The 24,009-nt window shown below is 40.7% G+C and overlaps 1 protein-coding gene across 1 annotated transcript; it reads left to right on the plus strand.

Moving 5' to 3' along the window:
• The first annotated feature begins 20,356 nt into the window (after positions 1-20,356).
• On the plus strand, positions 20,357-20,844 carry LOC142552392 (uncharacterized). Its single transcript, XM_075662167.1, has 2 exons — positions 20,357-20,386; positions 20,446-20,844. The coding sequence occupies exons 1-2, from the start codon at positions 20,357-20,359 to the stop codon at positions 20,842-20,844; spliced, it is 429 nt and encodes a 142-aa protein (XP_075518282.1).
• The last annotated feature ends 3,165 nt before the right edge of the window (positions 20,845-24,009 follow it).

Below are 24,009 nucleotides of genomic sequence, written 5' to 3' on the forward strand. Positions count from 1 at the left end.
TTCCTCTTGCGTTTATTCATCATAAGGCACGCATTTGTACCATTATTTCTGCATCATCCATGTCTTATTACTGTCGTGTGTATGTATATGTAGGAGGATTTTACGATCCAGCCATGCACGGGGAAGTTTTCATTTTTCTGTTCAAATACATGCACCATGGGTTCACTACTCACGTTTTTTTTTCTCTTGGTGTAAGCGGGCTGCTGCTGAGGTCCTGAAGGGTTGCAAATGTAGAGTAAGAAGGGTTGGTTAGGCTAGAACCGAAGCTTGCTTGAGGGAGAAGGGGCGATCGGTGGATCGGTGATGTAAGGCACGGTTTCAAGTAGATCGAGAGTTCGGGTTACCTGGTGGCGCGAGGGTCTGTTCAAAGCCGTGGTTCATACCCTGGTGGGTCTGAAGTCTGAATCATGATATAGATCGAGCCTCACGCCGCTGGCCTTGTGTTAGAACCGTAGGAGCGTGTTGAAAGGGTGTAACGTGAGAGTACTCAACTAGGCTAGGGACGTGAGTTTTTGGAGAAGATGATGAAATAGAGTGCAAACAAGGTAGGGCCGAGAATTGTGGGGTAATTTCTGGAATTATTAGCAGCTTTATGCTTCAGCTAAGCTTAGTTTAAGGGGTTTTTAATTGTCTGATCGGTGGCCCTTAAAGGATGGACACGTGATGGAGGGTAGGAATGAACCCAATTGTTTAAGAGGTAGGGACGTGTTGAGTGATGGATATGCAAGAGGGGGCCGAGAGTTGTTGAAGTGTGGTAGATGCTGGCCTTAATTAGAGGGCTGAAAATGTGTAGCAAATGGTTTAGGATGAGTTGTTTAAATTACGGTGCAAGTTCGGAAAAGTTGGGTTAAATTTCGGGTCGATTCGGGTTAAAACCGAGACCCCGGTCTAAGTTTTAACACGAATCGATTAAGTTCGGATTTTTGGCTCGAGTTTATGTCTAAGAATGCTTTTAATACAGTTTTGGGATATTTTAGGAGTTTGGTAAGTTTCGGATCAAAATAAGGAGTTTTGGATTTATTCGGGAGTTAATCACCGTACGAAACATTAATTAAGGAATTAAATTGAAACGCCTAGATTGAAGCTTAATAAAATTATGTAAAATTATATTAAGCTCAAATAATTATTAGAAGTCTAAGTTTTTAATTTGGGAATTTTATGGTAAGGTTTGGTTTAATTCGGAATTAAAACGCATTAATATGATATATTTAAAGATTAATTTAAAATTCATCGATTTAAGCAAAATAAAAATATGAGAAAATTCATGTAGGCTTAAATAATTATTTGGGACATGTTAGAGTCAATGGAATTAAGAAAATATCAAAAACGTGAAATTTTACGTCTAGGGGGCAAAACCGGTCATTTTGGGTTTTTCAGGGGTAAAATGGTCATTTTGCACCCACGGTTAGATTTTGGTCCTGGCAGCGCCCTGAGCACATTTTATCATGTTTTTAAATTTTTATGCATCACGTTCATGGATTTTATGGAATTACGATAAATACATTGCATGCTTGGTTTAAAGGAAAAGTTAAGTATATACATGTTTTTATTTAATGATGATTATGATGCTATTTTGAAGGATGAGATTTGGTTGTGACTGACGATGTATATGTATACGATGATATGAGATATGATGAGCTGAGGCCCGGGCTCAGTGGACGGATAATGCTGTCGCTGATGTCCCTCGCCGCCGGGTACCACGGTTACATGTAGATGGATCCATCGATAGAGCTGATACGAAAGTCACAACTAATGAACTGAATTCAATTAAAAAAGAAATGTTTACGTATATGATGACATGAGTTGACATGCTTTTAACACGGATATGTTGATACGATGATACATGCTATGATTATTATCATGTTTTGAAAGGATACGACACGTTTACGTATATGATGACATGAGATGACATGCTTTGACACGATATGATTTTACACAACACGTTTACGTTATGCTTTTAAGTTAATGAAAGATAAGTTGAGTATGATATTTTTCGCTGCTGTGTGCTATGTATATGTACTTGTTATTCCTGGTACAGGTGTGTTGAGTCTTTAGACTCCTTAGGCGTGTGTGATGCAGGTGAGCTAAATGTTGAGGAGACTGGAGGTGCCGAACTCTGAGTAGGCAGAACTGGTGCGGTGACACAACCCGAGGACCATATGTTTTCCGCATTATGGTTTATGCAATTGAGAGGAGATGAACATTTTCTTAAGATGATGATTTTATGATTTTTACACGTTTACGTTTACGTATGGTTTTGGACGAGTTTGGTTATTTTAAACTACGCTATTTTTACTGTCAAATGTTTAAGATCATTTTTAAATATTATTTCGAAAATGCGAGCTGTATAAAAAAAACAAAAATTCCGCACTTTTAAAACTAGTAGACGTTACAGTTGGTATCAGAGCCAGGGTCTTGTATAGGGTTGTGCCGCCGTCAGCTTCTGCCGCTCAGTATTCAAAGCCCCAAGTCTGTAAGCTTTTACGATTTAAATGTTTTAATTGATTGATTGTTATCACCTCCATGATTTCATGATTTACGCATTATGATGATTTACTGCTTATGTTTAACTGTTTTTTACATTGTAAGGTTCACTAATTTCAAAACTAGATTAATTGCATGATGGGTTACGTTTTAATTGGACTGTAATCAGATATGCCTCCCAGACGCGAGCCCAGGATGGTTAGAGTGGATGATATCCCTGAGGATGGCAGAGGGCCTCCACCACCACCGCCAGGGGACCCAGCTACCCGAGTTCATGAGGGAATGGATAGATTGTTGGAGCAAGTACAGCAGGCTCCTAGACAGCAGACTGATATCTTTGAGCAGTTCCGTAGGCTCAACACAAAGGAGTTCGGGGGTACCACTGATCCATTCGTTGCAGAGGGATGGATTAGATCACTGGAGCTACATTTTGATTACCTCCAGATGAGAGATGGCGACCGGGCCAGGTGTGCCATTTATATGCTGAGGGATGATGCGTCCCTGTGGTGGGAGGGAGCCGCACATGCAGTGAATGTGGATACTCTAACGTGGGCCAGATTCAGGAGATGTACTTCGGGAAGTATTTCCCAACTGACGTCAGGGGCCGCCTGACGAGAGAGTTCATGAGCCTCAGGCAGGGAGATTTATCTGTGGAGGAGTTCATCCGCAAGTTTGACAGGGGCTGCCATTTTGTGCCCATGATAGCAGAGGATGCCGCCTAGAAGTTGAGGCACTTCCTTGATGGACTGAGACCTACCCTTCGCCGAGATGTCATGCTGATGAGGCCGACAGATTACGATGAGGCCACTTCCTGTGCCTTCTAGGCATAGCAGGCACTCCGAGACATAGATTTTGAGCTGCAGCGGAAACGGCACCAGACTCAGTCCAGTTTCTAGCCTCATAAGAAACAGTTTATCGGACCGTCGAGACAGCAGCGGGCAGCAGAAGCCTCAAGGGCAGTTTAGGAGGCCACAGCAGCAGCAGCAGAGACCCCCTCAGGCGCCAGGGGCGCCTAAGCCAGACAACAGACAGCCGTGCCCACAGTGCAACAGATTCCATTTCGGTAAGTTCATGTGGGGGACCTTTAAGTGCTTTGTGTGCGGACAGGAGGGGCACAAGGCTGCAGATTTCCCTAGGATCCAGGACCCCACTACTGGTAGGGCTTACGTGATGCATGCCGAGGAGGCGGAAGCAGCGCCAGACTCGACATTGATTACTGGTAACCCTTTGATTAAGATTTTAATTTACTGTACAATTGTATGGATTTTATGCTTGTTGGAGGAATTAATTGTGGAATTTATAACTTAGAAAGATTTAGGACGCATGTTCTACTTGGTTGGGAGTAAGAATCTAACTGGTTGATCCGAGGAATTATAGGGACCTAATTATAATAACAGATAATTTAATGACTAAAAATGCAATTTTTGAAACTTTAAGGGATTAATTTGTAATTTTCGATTTTCTGAGGTTGAATTTCGAACTTTTGGTAATTGATGCTTGGGATAATTCAGTATTTGTTCAAGGACTTTGGGGTTAATTGTCGATAAGAAGTTACTTAAGTTCAACTTTATTAGATTTGATGGTATGTTTGTCGCAGGGAGGATACATATTGCAGGTGTAGCCACGCATGCATTGCTAGATTCAGGGGCTACGCATTCGTTCATATCCGAATCTTTCGTGAAGCGACTAGAAATCATACCAGTAGCGATGGATTTGGGTTACAAAGTATCGATCCCATCCGGATATCAGATGTTCACCTCCCAGATAGTAAAGAGATTAGAGCTTCAGTTACAGAAGTATTCGGTGCATGCAGATTTGATAGTACTACCACTACCGGAGTTCGACATCATATTGGGCATGGACTGGTTATCTTCTCATGGTACAGTCATTGATTTTCGATAGAGGTCAGTGTCCGTCATACCACCTAGTGGAAAACCATTTGTTTTTGAGGCAGCCAGACATCAGCAGTTCCCGCACGTCATTTCCTACTTGTGTGCGAGGAAGCTTATCAAGAGAGGTTGCCAGGCATTCTTAGCCAGCTTATATCAGTGACAGAGCCAGTCAGTCAGAGGCTGGAGGATGTAGATGTGGTCCGTGAGTTATCTAGTGTGTTCCCTGACGATGTTTCAGGTATACCACCGGACAGAGAGGTGGATTTCTCTATTAAGCTTATGCCCGGGTCAGTGCCGATATCTAAGGCACCCTACCGTTTAGCGCCTACTGAGATGAAGGAGCTCAAGGATCAGATTCAGGATCTGCTAGATAAGGGTTTCATTCGCCCTAGATTTTCTCCTTGGGGCGCTCCAGTGTTATTCGTCAATAAGAAGGATGGCAGCATGCGACTGTGTATTGACTACCGAGAGCTAAACAGAGTCACATTTAAGAATAAGTATCTGCTGCCAAGGATCGAGGACTTATTTGATCAGCTTCAGGGAGCGTCAATGTTCTCCAAGATAGATCTTCGATCCGAATATTATCAGCTGAAAGTGAGGGAGTCAGATGTACATAAGACAGCCTTTCGGACGCATTATGGGCATTATAAGTTTTTGGTGATGCCTTTTGGTGTGACGAACGCGCCAGCGATCTTCATGGATCTCATGAATCGCGTGTTTCATCCATATTTAGATCAGTTCTTCATAGTCTTCATTGACGATATTTTGATATATTCGAAGAATAGAGAGGATCACAGGCAGCATCTGAGGATAGTATTGCAGACTCTACAGGATAGACGATTGTATGCCAAGTTCAGCAAATGTGAGTTCTGGCTTGACAAGGTGGCATTTTTGGGCCACATCGTATCTCAGGATGGCATAGAGGTTGACCCCAGCAAGGTAGAGGCAGTCAGAGATTGGCCTGTTCCTAAGTGTGTGACAGAGATCCGTAGTTTCTTAGGATTGGCAGGCTATTACAGGAAGTTCATCCAGAACTTCTCTTCTATTTCGGTGCCTATGACCGCATTGACGAAGAAGAATGCCAAGTTTATCTGGGGACCCGAGTGTCAGGAGAGCTTTGACAGACTGAAGCTAGCATTGACCACTGCACCAGTACTAGCTATGCCATCAGGGCAGGGAGAGTTTGTGGTCTATACAGATGCATCTAAGCTTGGATTGGGCGCAGTTCTGATGCAACAGGACAGAGTGATAGCTTATGCGTCTAGACAGCTGAGGTTCATGAGCAGAACTATCCGACTCATGACCTCGAGCTAGCAGCAGTGGTATTTGCCCTAAAGATCTGGAGACACTATCTGTATGGAGAGAAGTGCAAGATTTTCACAGATCATAAGAGCCTGAAGTACTTTTTCACACAGAAGGAATTGAACATGCGACAGAGAAGATGGCTTGAGCTGGTGAAGGATTATGATTGCGACATTAGCTACCATCCGGGTAAGGCTAATGTGGTTGCAGACGCTCTGAGCAGGAAGCACATTGTGCTTGCCCATTTATCAGTACAGAGACCGTTGCAGGCTGAGATTCAGAATTTCGAGCTTGCAGTTTATGCCAGGGGCGAGGCCCCGAATCTTGCTACTCTGACTGTACAGCCGACTCTGAGAGACAGAATTCAGACAGGGCAGACTTCTGACGAACAATTACAGAAGTGGAGACATAGGGACGAGGCTAAGGGCCAGAGACTGTATACAGTGGTGGACGGCATAGTCAGATATAGAGACTGCATATGGGTTCCTGACAATAATTCCCTTCGAGCAGATATCTTGAACGAGGCCCATAGCACCCCGTATTCCATCCATCCAGGGAGTACAAAAATGTATAAGGATCTTCAGACTCTATATTGGTGGCCGGGCATGAAGAAGGATATTCTGCGTTTCGTATCTGAGTGTTTGACTTGTCAGCAGGTTAAGGCAGAGCATCAGATACCTGCAGAACCTGCAGGGAAGCTGAGGCCACTCCCTATTCCCGAATCGAAATGGGAGAACATTACTATGGATTTTGTGACAGGGCTTCCGAGGACTACTGGAGGATTTAACGCCATCTGGGTGATTGTTGATCGGCTCACTAAATCGGCTCATTTCTTACCAATCAGGAAGACATTCACCATGAATCAGTACGCAGAGATGTATATAAAAGAGATAGTCAGACTGCATGGGATTCCAGTGCCCATAATGTCAGACAGAGATCCGAGGTTCACGTCTGCATTCTGGAAGAGTCTTCACCATGCTTTGGGTACGAAGTTATTGTTCAGTACTGCTTTTCATCCTCAGACAGACGGTCAGTCAGAGAGAGTGATTCAGATTCTGGAGGACCTACTCCGATCTTGCATGATCGACTTCCAGGGCAGCTGGGATTCGAAGTTATCTCTTGTGGAGTTCACATACAACAACAGTTATCAGGCATCGATAGGTATGGCTCCATATGAGGCATATTACGGGAGGAAGTGTAGGTCGCCAGTTCATTGGGATGAGGTAGGAGAGCGAGCAGAGTTGGGTCCGGATATTGTCAGACAGACAGCAGATTTAGTGGCCAGGATTCGGGACAGGATGAAGACTGCACAGAGCCGCCAGAAGAGCAATGCTGATCAGAGGCGACGAGATCTTGAGTTCGCAGTAGGGGATCATGTGTTCCTGAAGGTAGCACCGATGAAGGGTGTGATGAGGTTCGGGAAGAAGGATAAGCTCAGCCCTAGATTCATCGGCCCATTCGAGATCCTAGAGAGAGTAGGAACACTTGCGTACAGAGTTGCCTTACCGCCGAATCTGGCGGAAGTTCATAACGTATTTCATGTCTCTATGCTGCGGAAGTACATGTCGAATCCTTCTCATTACTTAACTATGAGCCACTTCAGCTGACACCACACTTATCATTCGAAGAGAAACCAACTAATATTTTGGACAGGCAGGAGAAGAAACTCCGGAACAAAGTGATCCAGATGGTCAAGGTCAAATGGTTGAATCATTCCGAAGAGGAGGAAACTTGGGAGACCGAGACCGAGATGAGAAGTCGATACCCGGAGTTATTCGGTATGATCTAAATTTCGAGGACGAAATTTTATTTAGGGGGGCGGGGGGGGGGGGAGAGTTGTAAGGTCCAGTAATTTAATTCACGTAACCTGAATACATGCAATCTAGGATTTTATTTTAAATTATATGTTTAATTATTTTATGCATTTTATGCATAATTCATACATGGTAGTAATTATTTCACGAAATTTTAAAAGTTCATGTATTAGGGATTATTGATGCATTTCACATTTGAACGAGGAATGGGGACCGGACCGGAGCATTTTCAAGAAAATTATTTTAATTACATTATTTATTTTTATTAATTAATATAAGGTGTTTTTAAATGTATTTTTTAAAATGAGATTTTTGGGGTATTTTAACCGCATGATTTTATGTTTTTAAGGTGCGCAAATTTTATCGATTCGAGGGACTTTTTGAGGGTTCGGTTAATATTTTCAAAAACTTTCCAACACGAAATATTTTTCAGGAGTGTGTTTGGATTAAATGAGCTTATTTTTAAGTTTATTGGGCTTAAATATTTTTTTTACTTCTAATTAAACAATTAAAGTCTATTATCTACTAATTAATAATTCAATTATTATATTAGAACTACCCTACATCTATATTATACAACAACCGAAATCCCATTAAAAATTTAGGACCTTACTTTCAGAAAAATAATGGGAGACACCAATTTAAAGCTACGGTTGTTTGTTGGTTCATGCATCAAAGGCTATCCGGCGCTCCTCTCTTCATTCCTCTTGCGTTTATTCATCATAAAGCACGCATTTGTACCATTATTTCTGCATCATCCATGTCTTATTACTGTCTTGTGTATGTATATGTAGGAGGATTTTACGATCCAGCCATGCACAGGGAAGTTTTCATTTTTCTGTTCAAATACATGCACCATGGGTTCACTACTCACGTTTTTTTTTCTCTTGGAGTAAGAGGGCTGCTGCTGAGGTCCTGAAGGGTTGCAAATGTAGAGTAAGAAGGGTTGGTTAGGCTAGAACCGAAGCTTGCTTGAGGGAGAAGGGGCGATCGGTGGATCGGTAATGTAAGGCACGGTTTCAAGTAGATCGAGAGTTCGGGTTACCTGGTGGCGCGAGGGTCTGTGTTGGATCTCGGTTTTCTACGTGCCCAAACGCAGCGGAAGTTTAAAATTTTTATTTTATTTTGAAAAACAAAATAATTTTTTTGGACACTCGTATGGTTTTCATGTATTAAACATACATAGGATGTTAGAATTTATATCTTCGGTGAAAATTTCACAAGGCTCCAACTATTCCGGATTTAGCGGAGATAGCTCTTGATGAAATCCCTACGAACATTCTTCGATCTCCTAATCCGGTCCACGACTGGAAGATTTGTTCTTCCTCTAATTTGCACTAGAAAATTAGAATATGTTTTTGCGTAGAGATATAACACGAAAAATTCGACTCAAAGTTTAAGCAAAATTTTTCTTGCTTTTGAAGGAATTTTCGAGAACCTCCTTTGAGAAATTGGGAGACCCGAAAGTTATCAAAAGTCTTCTTGGGTGGATGCCTATTTACGTAAGAAATAAGATTTAAAATCTTATTAATTTTCTAATCTTATATTTACTTAATTAATCTTATCAATTAAGATAATTAAAGATTCTAAAATTGCATCCCATATTTTGCCAATCTCGAAAATCCTATTTTCTTTGAGATAGTGGAGGCTACCCTTTTTATATTTTAAAAAGAGTTTTTAACCTAAATTCCATAATTTGGATTTAGGTTCCTAAATTAAATTTAATGTGCTTTGTTAATTAAATGGACTAGTCAAACTAGTTTAATTAATTATATTAAAGTCCATTAAGAACTTTAATCATTTAATATGTTGGACTTGAACTCCTGCAAGCCCATTAAACATATCTTCCATCATATTTAATTTAATATTTAATAAACCCAAGTTTTGAGTTTAATAAATTAAATTAATTATAAATTCAACATTTGAATTTAAATTGTGAATTCAACTCCTTGAATTTTATCACCTCCAAAATTTAATATTTAATAAACTCAACTTTTGAGTTTAATAAATTAAATTCTCAAATTTATAAATTCAACTCCTTGAATTTATTCTCTCTAAATTTAATTATCATAAATTCAACTCCTTGAATTTACTATATAATATAAATTCAACTTCTTGAATTTATTCTCTCAACGGGAACAAATGATCCAGTACTTGTATGACCCTCAATGGTTCAAGGATACAGCTAGCCGTGGGTTCACAACTCTTTGTGATTCAGGACATAATCCTTTATTCGGGCTTACCCTAGTTAGCCCCATTCTTTTCATCAACACCTTGATCAAGAATGTCAGAACTCACTTCTGATTGCACCCATCGGATCATGGTAAGAGCGTCTAGTATCATCGCCCCATGATCCCCTAGGTATCACTGATAGTGCCTGCAAGAACCAGTCGATTATGATTAGCGTACAGTACGGTCCCTTCATCTCATATATCCCGATCGAATCTGCAACCATTGGTTCATCGAGTGTTGCATATTAATTCGATAACTATGTGATAACTATAATAGTGGCATCGCGTGTACTATTTGAGAACTCCTTCTCCAACGTACATCTCACACTCTGGCCAGAGATTCCATGCACTATTATTACTTCAGATCACATAGGATATCCACACCCGTGGGTGAGCGGTGAATCCCCGACTACAATGCACTGGCTCCTATATGTGTCGCAATTGTACCCAACCTCGCCACCTGATGACTCTCCTGGAGCCGGTAAACGAGTCAAAGCATAGCCCTAGCATATAGAGCCTCAGTGTTGTCCCGGGTCGTAAGGACTAATGGTGTACAATCATAACCACGGACTTATCCTCTCGATGAATGATAACCACTTGGATAGTCCGAGGGAGGGTTGTTCGGTATAATCATCACATGACTACTCATCTGTATGTTTGGACATCTCCATGCCCTTACCAAGAAATGCAGCACACAACATCACAGATGCTAGTCTCGAGCTCAAGCGACCTTTATCCATGTTTTAGGCGGCTGAATCTACTAGGAACGAATTTAGAATATGCAGTGTTTACAAATGAGTTTCAACATCGAATTACGATTCATTTGTATTAAAGAATAATCAAGGACTTTATCTATCCTGATTGCATGGGTATACAGATAAAGTATAACGAAACCATTAAAAGTTAAATTATATTAAAATAAAGATTGTTTATTACAACTGAGTCAATAAAATCCCTAGCCAACCGTTGGCTTGCAGGGCATCTACTCTAATAATCTCCCACTTGCCCTAGAGCCAACTACCCTGAACTTTAATCCCATTGCTTCGCGATGCTCCTCAAACAATGGTCCTGGCAAGGGCTATGAAAATGGATCAGAAATATTATCTGCAGAGGGGAGTCTTTCGACTGATATGTTTCCTCTTCCCACAATCTCCCGTATGATGTGGAACTTCCTCAGTACATGTTTGGATCGCTGATGAGACCTTGGTTCCTATGCTTGCGCAATGGCACCAGTGTTGTCGTAGTACAACGGGACTGGATCAACTCCATTAGGAATAACGCCCAACTCTTGGACAAAATTCCTCATCCAAACTGCCTCTTTGGCTGCATCTGATGCAACAATATATTCAGCTTCAGTGGTGGAATCCGCAACGGTGTCTTGCTTGGAACCTTTCCAAGAGACAACCGCACCATATAGCCTGCATACAAAACCAGAGGTCGATTTCAAATCATCTACGTCACATTGGAAGCTAGAATCAGTGTAGCCTTCCAATTTCAATTCTCCACTCCACAGACCATGAACAGGTTCTTAGTTCTTCTCAAGTACTTAAGAATATCTTTCACGGCCTTCCAATGCATTGGACCAGGGTTCGCCTGATATCTGCTTGTAACACTCAGAGCGTAAGCAATATCAGGACGTGTCGATATCATACCATACATGATACTACCAATAGATGACGCATATGGAATACGTGTCATCATCTCTATCTTTCCACCAGTCTTGGGGCACATTGCATTAGATAGAGTAACACCATGACACATTGGTAAGTATCCTCTCTTGGACTCTTCCATAGAGAATCTATTTAGAATGGTATCGATATAAATCGCTTGGGTGAACCTCAACATCCTTTTTGATCTATCTCTATAGACTTGTATTCCCAATACATAGGATGCTTCACATATGTCTTTCATGGAGAATTTATTTCTAACCATACTTTAGTTGATTGCAATAATCCTACATCATTACCAATGAGCAGGATGTCATCAACATAAAGTATTAGGAATGTCACTACACTCCCACTAACTTTCTTGTACAGACATGGTTCCTCAGGATTCTTAGCAAAACCAAACTCTTTGATAGTGCTATCAAATATGAGGTTCAAACTCCCTGACGCCTGCTTGAGACCATATATTGATCTCTGAAGTTTGCATACCTTATGCTCACTTCCTACTGATGTGTATCCCTCAGGTTCAGACATATAAATATCTTCTTTGATGTCTCCATTGAGGAATGCAGTCTTTACATCCATTTGCCATATCTCATAGTCATACCATGCTGCTATGACTAGTAGTATTCTAATGGACTTAAACATAGCAACTGGTGAAAAAATTTCTTCATAGTCAACTCCTTGTCTTTGAGTATAACCTTTTGTAACCGGTCTTGCTTTGAAGGTCACTACCTTCCCATCCACCCCAAGCTTTCTTTTGTAGATCCATTTGCATCCTATGGGAACGATTCCCTCAAGTGGATCCACTAATGTCAAGACTTGGTTTGAATACATAGAGTCCATTTCTGACTGCATGACTTCAAGCCATTTGGTTGAATCAGTACCAGATATTTCTTCTTTGAAATTCATTGGATAACATCCAACACAAGACTCATCAAGGCCTTGTTCATGAAGAAGCGTATATCTTGCAGGTGTTCTAATAACCCTATCAGACCTTCTAGAAGCTTGTACTTCAACTACTGGTTCTTGGGAATTGGGTTCAACTTCTATAGTTGAGGGAGTATCTTGAATTTCTTCAAGTTCTATCATCTTTCCTTTTCTATCTAATAGAAATTCCTTTTCCAAAAAGGTGGCATTTCTTGAAACAAATACTTTTGCTTCATAGAGATGATAGAAATAATATCCAACAGAATTCTTTGGATATCCTACAAAGTAGCACAAAGTGGATCTACTATCCAATTTGTCTCCCACTGTCTGCTTCACGTAAGCAAGACATCTCCAAATTCTCGTGTAAGTATATTTGAGAGTTTTTCTCATCCATATCTCATATGCTATTTTATTCACTGCTTTAGTTTGGACATTATTCAACAACATTGCCGCAGTTTCAAGCGCAAAGCCCCAAAACGATGTAGGCAATTCAGTGAATCTCATCATTGATCAAACCATGTCCAACAAGGTTCGCTTACAATGTTCAGAAACACCATTCAATTGTGGTGTTGCTGGTGGAGTCCACTGTGAGAGAATCACATTCTCTTTTAGATAACCCAAAAATTCAGCACTCAAGTATTCTCCACTTCGATCAGGTCGAAATGTCTTAATACTCTTTTCAGCTGGTTTTCTACTTCAGATCTGAATTCTTTGAACCTTTCAAATGCTTCAGATTTGTGTTTTATCAAATAAACACACCCATACCTCGAATGGTCATCAGTAAAGGTAATGAAGTAGGATTGCCCATATTTTGTGCTAACACTTAGCAGGCCACAAACGTCTTGTGTGGATCAATTCCAGTAGACCATGCGCACGTTCCACGTTTCCATTGAATGGAGTCTTGGTCATTTTTTCTTTTAGACAGGACTTACAAGCAGGTAGAGAATTTATGTCTGACAGGTCAAAAATGCCTTCTCCCACTAGTTTGTGCATCCTTCTTTGGAAATATGACCTAGTCTAACGTGCCATATTTGTGTGAGATTTGGATCATCTAACTTTTTTTTGTTTGTTGTTGAAATCATGTTTACTCGGATTTCTGGCGCATATAATTTCTTATGTCCGGACTTCTTGCAGTAAAATAAATATGTTCTAACTAATCGGGCTTTGCAGGCCCTTTAAGTGTCCTTCAGAGTTTGCCTCTTATTGGGTTTGTTTTCCTTGTGAGGGGCGGAACATTTCTTTCCCTTACCTTGTGGGCCATTTTTCGTCTGACGAGAGGCCCATAAGAAAAAACAATAATTTCCTGTTTTATGGTGATCTCATAAGTTATAAGCGTATTGAATAGCTCTTCAAGGCTATCATCTATCTTATTCTATTCACCATAACCCCGTCAAATGAGGAAGATAAAGACAACAAATTGATGTTATCTAGTAACTCGTTAGGAATCACATATTCCAGACCCACCACATTCTTAGTAAGCCCAGTCATACGTACACCACGCTCATGGGCCAAAGCCCTGTCTTGCATGCGTGTAGTCATGAGCTCCTTGAAAGTGGTGTGCATAGTTTCATGCACCATGCAACTCTTGCACGTGCATTCGAATGTCAGCAGCATTCAAAATTTCCTCAAACTGTCTCTACAGTTCATTTGACAAAGAAGCAAGCATGTTACACTTTAGCTTGTATACTATGGTCCTACCATCTTGCATGCTTTGTCAGTTCAACATGACTGACATTAGTGTGTATGTCATTTTCTCCGAATTCAGAACAATTTTCCCAACCAATCTTGAAAATTAGATTCGGTTAGCTTGTTAATAACAAAATTGGATTATGTGACGAAATCGAAAATTTACTGATATGGAAACAAAATAATTGTTGCTGATTATTTTAAAATAATTTTAAGATATAAAATATGGATTTTTATTTTATAAATCTCCTCCCACTATTTTTGACATTTTCACCACCCTCTGATGAAAAAGGGAAATCGTATTTCCTTAGTGGGCACGTAGAGTCCAATTAGCCAATTATAATCCTGAATAATATCAGCCAATTATAATTTCTAAAAGATAGAATCCAATTGCATCCCTATGCAACCTCCGCGTGTTTTGCCTCACGTTTAATAAGGAACCAATAATATGACGCCGTTTATTTTCGCGTGTCAAACTGACCCATCAATATTGAATTGTAGTAGACGGTCGCCATGAGTTCCCCCAATAATATGAGCCGAAGTCATGGGAATTCCACTCAATTCACATCATATGTCCGGTGGAAGTCACAGCTTTCCGGCATACAGGCCTCCCCAATAATATGAGCCAGACACTGTCCGCGGGTAGCGATCAACATGCAACCACGGTTGATGGAAGGCAAGAAAAAATTAAACTCTTTTAATTTTTACTTTTTCGGTTTGATATAAATTTTGAATCATATTCAAAATGAGGGATTTTAATTTTAAAATTGTCTCATCATTTTAATTTAAAAATCGCGTGCCACGAGTTTGTACGTTTGCCGGATTCATGCAACTATATTATCTAATAATATACATACATGCATACTACTATATATCGCATATATATCATAATATGACATTCAACAATAAACAAGGATGATCGATTGCCAACACTATTAGATCCATGTGAGCCAAACATGGATCCAGGTCCAAAACCTAGGTGAATGCAGGGATGCAAATTCAACTATTACAAGAGCTTCAAATATTTTACATGTCTTCATCTCGTTCATCGTGCCCACCATCTTCCAGTCTTGATCTCCCACTATTTCTAATAATTACATTTAAATAGCCATGACACATAAGGGATACATCTCATGGGGTAAGAACGGGCCATAAACCAGGCCCACTTTAATAATATCAAATATTAAAAACGAATAAAACAGTAAAATATCCTAACATACACCTAACACATTGGTCAAGGCTCTCGATCATCCTTCATGCATTTAATATCAAATATTCATGCATTTAATATCAAATGTTAACATCAATTTAATTAAACAATTTAATTAATTGATAAATCATATATCTAATAATTTTATCACTAACCACCACAATTATTAAAAATTTAATAAATTAAATAAATTCCTTTATTTAATTTCCAATTAAATCAATAATAATTGATTTCTTGTAAAAACTCATTTTTACCATAAATAATTAAAATCATATTCTAATTATTTATTTTACAAGAAAATTATTGATTTTCCAAAAATTATTTTTCCAAAATAAAAATTGAATCAATTTTCAAAAATATCAATTTTGCCCAAAAATTTAAAAAATCAAAAAATTGCACCCTGTGCCCAAACAATTCAAGCCCGCCATTCAGAACGCTTCCCGAGAAGATCCCGGGCAGCCGCCCTCGCTGCCCGCCCGCTGCCCGAACGTTTCGGGCAGTGGCGGCAGTCCTGTGCGCGCAGGCGCGCGCGGCGCCGCGCGCAGCGTGCGGACGCTCCGCACGCCCTGCGGCGCTGCGCGCTGCGCAAGGCGTGCGGACACTCCGCACGCCGCTGCCGCGCTGCGCGCACTTCCCTGCGCGCGGGTCTGCCCGGAACAGTTCCGGGCAGATACGAATTTTTCCTTTTTTTTTTGTTTTCTAGAAAAATAAAATATTTTAATGGTGCATCAATTTTCTGAAAAATTTTCTTGTGTGGTTAGAAACAAATTATTCTAATATTAAACCATACGTTTTAGAAAAAACCTTGGCTCTGATACCACTGTTGGATCTCGGTTTTCTACGTGCCCAAACGCAGCGGAAGTTTAAAATTTTTATTTTATTTTGAAAAACAAAATAATTCTTTTGGACACTCGTATGATTTTCATTAATTAAACATACATAGGATGTTAGAATTTATACATTCGGTGAAAATTTCACAAGGCTCTAACTATTCCGGATTTAGCGGAGATAGCTCTTGATGAAATCCCTACGAACATTCTTCGATCTCCTAATCCGGTCCACGACTGGAAGATTTGTTCCTCCTCTAATTTGCACAAGAAAATTAGAAGATATTTTTGCGTAGAGATATAACACGAAAAATTCGACTCAAAGTTTAAGCCAAATTTTTCTTGCTTTTGAAGGAATTTTCGAGAGCCTCCTTTGAGAAATTGGGAAGACCCGAAAGTTATCAAAAGTCTTCTTGGGTGGATGCCTATTTACGTAAGAAATTAGATTTAAAATCTTATTATATTTTCTAATCTTATATTTACTTAATTAATCTTATCAATTAAGATAATTAAAGATTCTAAAATTGCATCCCATATTTTGTCAATCTCGAAAATCCTATTTTTTTTGAGATAGTGGAGGCTACCCTTTTTATATTCTAAAAAGAGTTTTTAACCTAAATTCCATAATTTGGATTTAGGTTCCTAAATTAAATTTAATGGGCTTTGTTAATTAAATGGACTAGTCAAACTAGTTTAATTAATTATATTAAAGTCCATTAGAACTTTAATCATTTAATATGTTGGACTTGAACTCCTACAAGCCCATTAAACATATCTCCCATCATATTTAATTTAATATTTAATAAACCCAACTTTTGAGTTTAATAAATTAAATTAATTATAAATTCAACATTTGAATTTAAATTGTGAATTCAATTCCTTGAATTTTATTACCTCCAAAATTTAATATTTAATAAACTCAACTTTTGAGTTTAATAAATTAAATTCTCAAATTTATAAATTCAACTCCTTGAATTTATTCTCTCAAAATTTAATTATCATAAATTCAACTCCTTGAATTTACTATATAATATAAATTCAACTTTTTGAATTTATTCTCTCAACGGGAACAAATGATCCAGTACTTGTGTGACCCTCAATGGTTCAGGGATACTGCTAGCCGTGAGTTCACAACTCTTTGTGATTCAGGACATAATCCTTAATTCGGGCTTACCCTAGTTAGCCCCATTCTTTTCATCAACACCTTGATCAAGAATGTCAGAACTCACTTCTGATTGCACCCATCGGATCATGGTAAGAGCGTCTAGTAGCATCGCCCCATGATCCCCTAGGTATCACTGATAGTGCCTGCAAGAACCAGTCGATTATGATTAGCGTACAGTACGGTCCCTTCATCTCATATATCCCGATCGAATCTGCAAACATTGGTTCATCGAGTGTTGCATATTAATTCGATAACTATGTGATAACTATAATAGTGGCATCGCGTGTACTATTTGAGAACTCCTTCTCCAACGTACATCTCACACTCTGGCCAGAGATTCCATGCACTATTATTACTTCAGATCACTTAGGATATCCACACCCGTGGGTGAGCGGTGAATCCCCGACTACAATGCACTGGCTCCTATATGTGTCGCAATTGTACCCAACCTCGCCACCTGATGACTCTCCTGGAGCCGGTAAACGAGTCAAAGCATAGCCCTAGCATATAGAGCCTCAGTGTTGTCCCGGGTCGTAAGGACTAATGGTGTACAATCATAACCACGGACTTATCCTCTCGATGAATGATAACCACTTGGATAGTCCGAGGGAGGGTTGTTCGGTATAATCATCACCTGACTACTCATCTGTATGTTTGGACATCTCCATGCCCTTACCAAGAAACGCAGTACACAACATCACAGATGCTAGTCTCGAGCTCAAGCGACCTTTATCCATGTTTTAGGCGGCTGAATCGACTAGGAACGAATTTTGAATATGCAGTGTTTACAAATGAGTTTCAACATCGAATTACGATTCATTTGTATTAAAGCATAATCAAGGACTTTATCTATGCTGATTGCATGGGTATACAGATAAAGTATAACGAAACCATTAAAAGTTAAATTATATTAAAATAAAGATTGTTTATTACAACTGAGTCAATAAAATCCCTAGCCAACCGTTGGTTTGCAGGGCATCTACTCTAACAGTCTGTTCAAAGCCGTGGTTCAGACCCTGGTGGGTCTGAACCATTATATAGATCGAGCCTCACGCCGCTGGCCTTGTGTTAGAACCGTAGGAGCGTGTTGAAATGGTGTAACGTGAGAGTACTCTCCTAGGTGACTAGAGGTTGGGGTGAGTTGCTGCGTGCATGGGAGGGTATCCATTGGTTCCATGGGTTCAGATGGGTCTGGTGTAGGTCCTTGGTAGGCTGGTTCATGGCTGGTAAGTCGGGGTAGGCTAGGGACGTGAGTTTTTGGAGAAGATGATGAAATAGAGTGCAAACAAGGTAGGGCCGAGAATTGTGGGGTAATTTCTGGAATTATTAGCAGCTTTATGCTTCAGCTAAGCTTAGTTTAAGGGGTTTTTAATTGTCTGATCGGTGGCCCTTAAAGGATGGACACGTGATGGAGGGTAGGAATGAACCCAATTGTTTAAGAGATAGGGACGTGTTGAGTGATGGATATGCAAGAGGGGGCCGAGAGTTGTTGAAGTGTTGTAGGTGCTGGCATTAATTAGAGGACTGAAAATGTGTAGCAAATGGTTTAGGATGAGTTGTTTAAATTACGGTGCAAGTTGGGAAAAGTTGGGTTAAATTTCGGGTCGATTCGGGTTAAAACCGAGACCCCGGTTTAAGTTTTAACACGAATCGATTAAGTTCGGATTTTTGGCTCGAGTTTATGTCTAGGAATGCTTTTAATACTGTTTTGGGATATTTTAGGAGTTTGGTAAGTTTCGAATCAAAATAAGTAGTTTTGGATTTATTCGGGAGTTAATCACCGTACGAAACATTAATTAAGGAATTAAATTGAAACGGCTAGATTTAAGCTTAATAAAATTATGGAAAATTATATTAAGCTCAAATAATTATTAGAAGTCTAAGTTTTTAATTTGGGAATTTTATGCTAAGGTTTGGTTTAATTCGGAATTAAAACGCATTAATATGATATATTTAAAGATTAATTTAAAATTCATCGATTTATGCCAAATAAAAATATGAGAAAATTCATGTAGGCTTAAATAATTATTTGGGACATGTTAGAGTCAATGGAATAAAGAAAATGTCAAAAACGTGAAATTTTACGTCTAGGGACAAAACGGTCATTTCGGGTTTTTCAGGGGTAAAATGGTCATTTTGCATCCATGGTGAGATTTTGGTCCTGGCAGCGCCCTGAGCACATTTTATCATGTTTTTAAATTTTTATGCATCACGTTCATGAATTTTATGGAATTACGATAAATACATTGCATGCTTGGTTTAAAGGAAAAGTTACGTATATACATGTTTTTATTAAGTGATGATTATGATGCTATTTTGAAGGATGGGATTTGGTTGTGACTGACGATGTATATGTATACGATGATATGAGATATGATGAGCTGAGGCCCGGGCTCAGTGGACGGGTAATGCTGTCGCTGATGTCCCTCGCCGCCGGGTACCACGGTTACATGTAGATGGATCCATCGATAGAGCTGATACGATAGAGCTGATACGAAAGTCACAACTAATGAACTGAATTCAATTAAAAAGGAAATGTTTACGTATATGATGTCATGAGTTGACATGCTTTTAACACGTATATGTTGATACGATGATACATGCTATGATTATTATCATGTTTTGAAAGGATACGACACGTTTACGTATATGATGACATGAGATGACATGCTTTGACACGATATGATTTTACACAACACGTTTATGTTATGCTTTTAAGTTCATGAAAGATATGTTGAGTATGATATTTTTCACTGCTGTGTGCTATGTATATGTACTTGTTATTCCTGGTACAGGTGTGTTGAGTCTTTAGACTCACTAGGCGTGTGTGATGCAGGTGAGCTAAATGTTGAGGAGATTGGAGGTGCCGAACTCTGAGTAGGCAGACCTGGTGCGGTGACACAACCCGAGGACCACATGTTTTCCGCATTATGATTTATGCAATTGAGAGGAGATGAACATTTTCTTAAGATGATGATTTTATGATTTTTACACGTTTACGTTTACGTATGGTTTTGGACGAGTTTGGTTATTTTAAACTACGCTATTTTTACTGTCAAATGTTTAAGATCATTTTTAAATATTATTTCGAAAATACGAGCTGTATAAAAAAAAAAATCCGCACTTTTAAAACTAGTAGACGTTTCAAATAATGAGGCCGAGTATGAAACTGTCCTTGCTGGTGTACGAGCTGCCCGGGAGGTTGGAGCATCCCGAATTATTTTGTACTCTGATTCACAGCTAATCACTCAGCAGATAAAGGGCGTTTACGAAGCTAAGGATGACAGGATGCTCAAATATTTACAGCTCATCCAAGCCCAAGCGGAAGTCTTTGTGGATTGGAGTATTGAACAAATACCCCGGGAGGAGAACGGAGAGGCAGATGCTCTAGCAAAAATGGCTGCTTCTTTGTCAGAAGTCATCACCCGAGAAGTCTTGCATATTTCCCGGTTGGTCCTTTCTACTGAAAAAGAAGCATTATCAACACTTGAGAATTCCTGGATGACACCCCTGGTAAAGTTCATTGTGAACAATGAATTACCCAAGGACAAGGTCCGAGCTCAGAAGATTAAGAGACAAGCTCTTAGGTTTGTTCTCTTAAATAATGTCTTGTATAGGAGATCATTCCAGGGACCATAATTAAAAGGCTTATCTGAGGGAGAAGTGGATTATGTCCTCCGAGAAATTCATGAAGGGTGTTGTGCTGAGCATCTCGGAGGAATATCTTTAGCCCGGAAGACAATGCTTGCCGGGTTGTGGTGGCCAACTCTTAGCCAAGATTCTGCTCGAGTGATTCAGGCTTGTGAGAGGTGTCAGCATTACTCAAATTTTCAACATAGACCGGCCACTCTTATGAAGCCTATTTGGGCATCTTGCCCCTTTGATCCGTGGGGCATGAATATTGTGGGTCCCTTCTCAATTGCCCAGGCTCAGAAAAAATTCTTGCTGGTGGCTGTAGATTATTTTTCTAAATGGTTAGAAGCTGAACCCTTGGCCAAGATCACTAAGCAGGAAGTTTTGAAATTTCTATGGAAGAACATAGTATGTCGGTTTAGAGTACCCAGAAGACTGATATCAGATAATGGAAGACAGTTCCAGGGAAAAGAGATCACATCATGGTGCCGGGAAATGAAGATCACTCAGTCCTTCACCTCTGTTGCCTATCCTCAAGCTAATGGCCAAACAGAAGTTGTGAATAGAATTATTGTTCAGCACTCAAAACCAGGCTGCAAGGTAAAGGAAAGGACTGGGTGGAAAAATTACCCAGTGTTCTCTGGGCGTACAGAACAACTCCCCGGGCACCTACTCAAGAAACTCCCTTCAACTAGGTATACGGTTCTGAAGCAGTCCTTCCAGTTGAAATAGGGCAAACCTCGTCCCGGGTAGAATCTTACCCGGATAATAATGATCAAAGCCAGGCCATGGAGTTGGACTTGGTAGAAGAGAAGAGAGATCGAGCATTGATTCGAATGGAAGCATACCGGGGCCGGGTTATGAAATCATATAATAGGAAGGTCTGAATCCGAGACTTCCAAGTAGGGGATCTAGTCATGAAGAAAGTCAACCCAGCTGGGGATGTTGGAAAACTGGAAGCTCGGTAGGAAGGACCTTACAAAATAATCCGGAGGGTCAGCTCGGGATCTTTTTATCTAGAAGATGTCCAAGGACGTTCTCTCAAAAGGCCCTGGAGTGTATTTAATTTAAAGAAATATTACGCTTGACAGATGTAATTATTTGATGGAAGATATAATGAAAGATTTGTTTTCTCAAAGAGTTATGTATGTTTCTTATATCTTAACCCGGGAGGTACAAAGCTCCGGTTACTTAATAAGCCCAGGGCACTACACCCTGGCTCGGGGCACCACACCTCGACCATTCCCAAGTCCCGGGACAAGCTCCCTGGCCCAAGGCTCCGTACCTTGGTTCTTAAAAAGCCCAGGGCACTATACCCTGGCTCGGGGCACCACACCTCGACCATTCCCAAGTCCCGGGACATGCTCCCCGGCCCAAGGCTCCGTACCTTAGTTCTTAATAAGCCCAGGGCACTACACCTTGGCTCGGGGCACCACACCTCGACCATTCCCAAGTCTCGTGACATGTTCCCCGGCCAAAGCCTCCGTACCTTGGTTCTTAAAAAGCCCAGGGCACTACACCCTGGCTCGGGGCACCACACCTCGACCATTCTCAAGTCCCGGGACATGCTCACCGACCCAAGGCTCTGTACCTTAGTTCTTTAAAAGTCCATGGCACTATACCTTGGCTCAGGGCACCACACCTCGAACATTCCAAAGTCCCGGGACATGCCCCCTGGCTCAAGGCTCCGTACCTTGGTTCTTTGAAAGCCCAGAGCACTTCACCCTGGCTCGGGGCACTACACCCCGACCTATCTTTATCTCGAGATATGCTCTTTTGCCCATTTTTTACACTTGGGTTATATATACAAGGGTTTTATACCTGGTTCTCTGGTTTTTAAATCTCGGTCATTTGCTAATTATGTGGTTATTTATGCATTACGGGGATCAAGATCCCGGGTATTTGTTCGAAGTTACCGGTTAGATCTTAACACTTTGAAATTTTTATGATCATTAGCATACGAGTAGTGCTGTTATCCGGGTTTTGAAAGAATATAAAAGTTACCACAATTGAAAGAAATATAATATCATTAAAAGGCCCGAAGGCGGGAATTACAGGAAAGAAGTATAGAAAATCATAATCCTAGTCTATATCTATGTGGTTAGACCCTTGCTGTTCTTCTTGAGTTCCTTCCTTCTCTTCCTCTCCATCCTTGGTAAGCGACGCAATGGCACGTCCGAAGTCCGAGAAATCTTCTTTATCCTCAGGTATGAGCCCGGCTTCTTCAAATTGTTCTCGGTACTTCTCAAAACCGGTCTGGAAAAGGGGATAGGCCCGATCTTCAACGGCCTTCTTGAATTCGGGAGATTGAAGGAAGGAGGCTTGCCACTTGTCTTTGTTGTACTCAGCTAGGGCCAAGGCGCTCTCGGCTTTCACGGCCCGAAATAATTGCACCTCTACCAGCTCGGAAAGAGAATGGTTCCTCGATTCCGAGACAGACAGGGTACCTCGCAGGTTTTCCTCCCAAACAGGGCCTTCATTGATGTCATCTCGGGCCTTGTCCAGGGCGAGCGCAAGCTAGCCACTTCTTCCTCGTAACTGGCTAGAGCCCGGGAAAATTCCTCTTGAAGTTTTGACTGAGTATCTTGGAATTGCTAGGCTCGATTAGTGGAAGTTTTGGCAGCCGCAACAACCTCCTCGAAGGCCAAGATCATCAGTTGAGCAGCCTGTTCAAAAGCAAGTTAGTAAAAGATAAATAATAATCGAGCAAGAAAGAAAAGCAGAAAATTTTACCGCCAGGAGCTTGTTCGATCCCTCGAAAATTTTGGCAGCAGGCCGGGAGTTCCTCAAACAAGCCTCCTCATCAAGAGTCGAGAGCTATTTAAAGATCTTAAGCCCCTTTGCAGAGGATCCCTCCTCAAAAATGTTGACCCGGGGAGGCTGCTCGGTGAGGAGGGGCTGTTGGTTGGATTGTTGACGGGGAGGGGAGGTTGATTGAGCTGCTTGAGACGAACCATGGCCCCCCTCCGGATTACCCTCGACCAGGATCAGCTCCGGGCTTGTGACAGCCTTTCGCTTCCTCTGGGTGAGAGGGACGTGGTCTTTAGAATACTCTCGGGATTCATCTCGGGTCGCCTCCTCCTCCTGTTGAGTCTCGGCCCGAGTCAACTCAACTTGCTGGGTCGTCTCCCCGACCTTTTTCTTCTCAGCCGCTGCTTTCTGGGCCGCCAG

This window comes from Primulina tabacum, chromosome 7 (genome assembly GCF_025594145.1).
Source record: "Primulina tabacum isolate GXHZ01 chromosome 7, ASM2559414v2, whole genome shotgun sequence".
Classification (NCBI taxonomy): domain Eukaryota; kingdom Viridiplantae; phylum Streptophyta; class Magnoliopsida; order Lamiales; family Gesneriaceae; genus Primulina; species Primulina tabacum.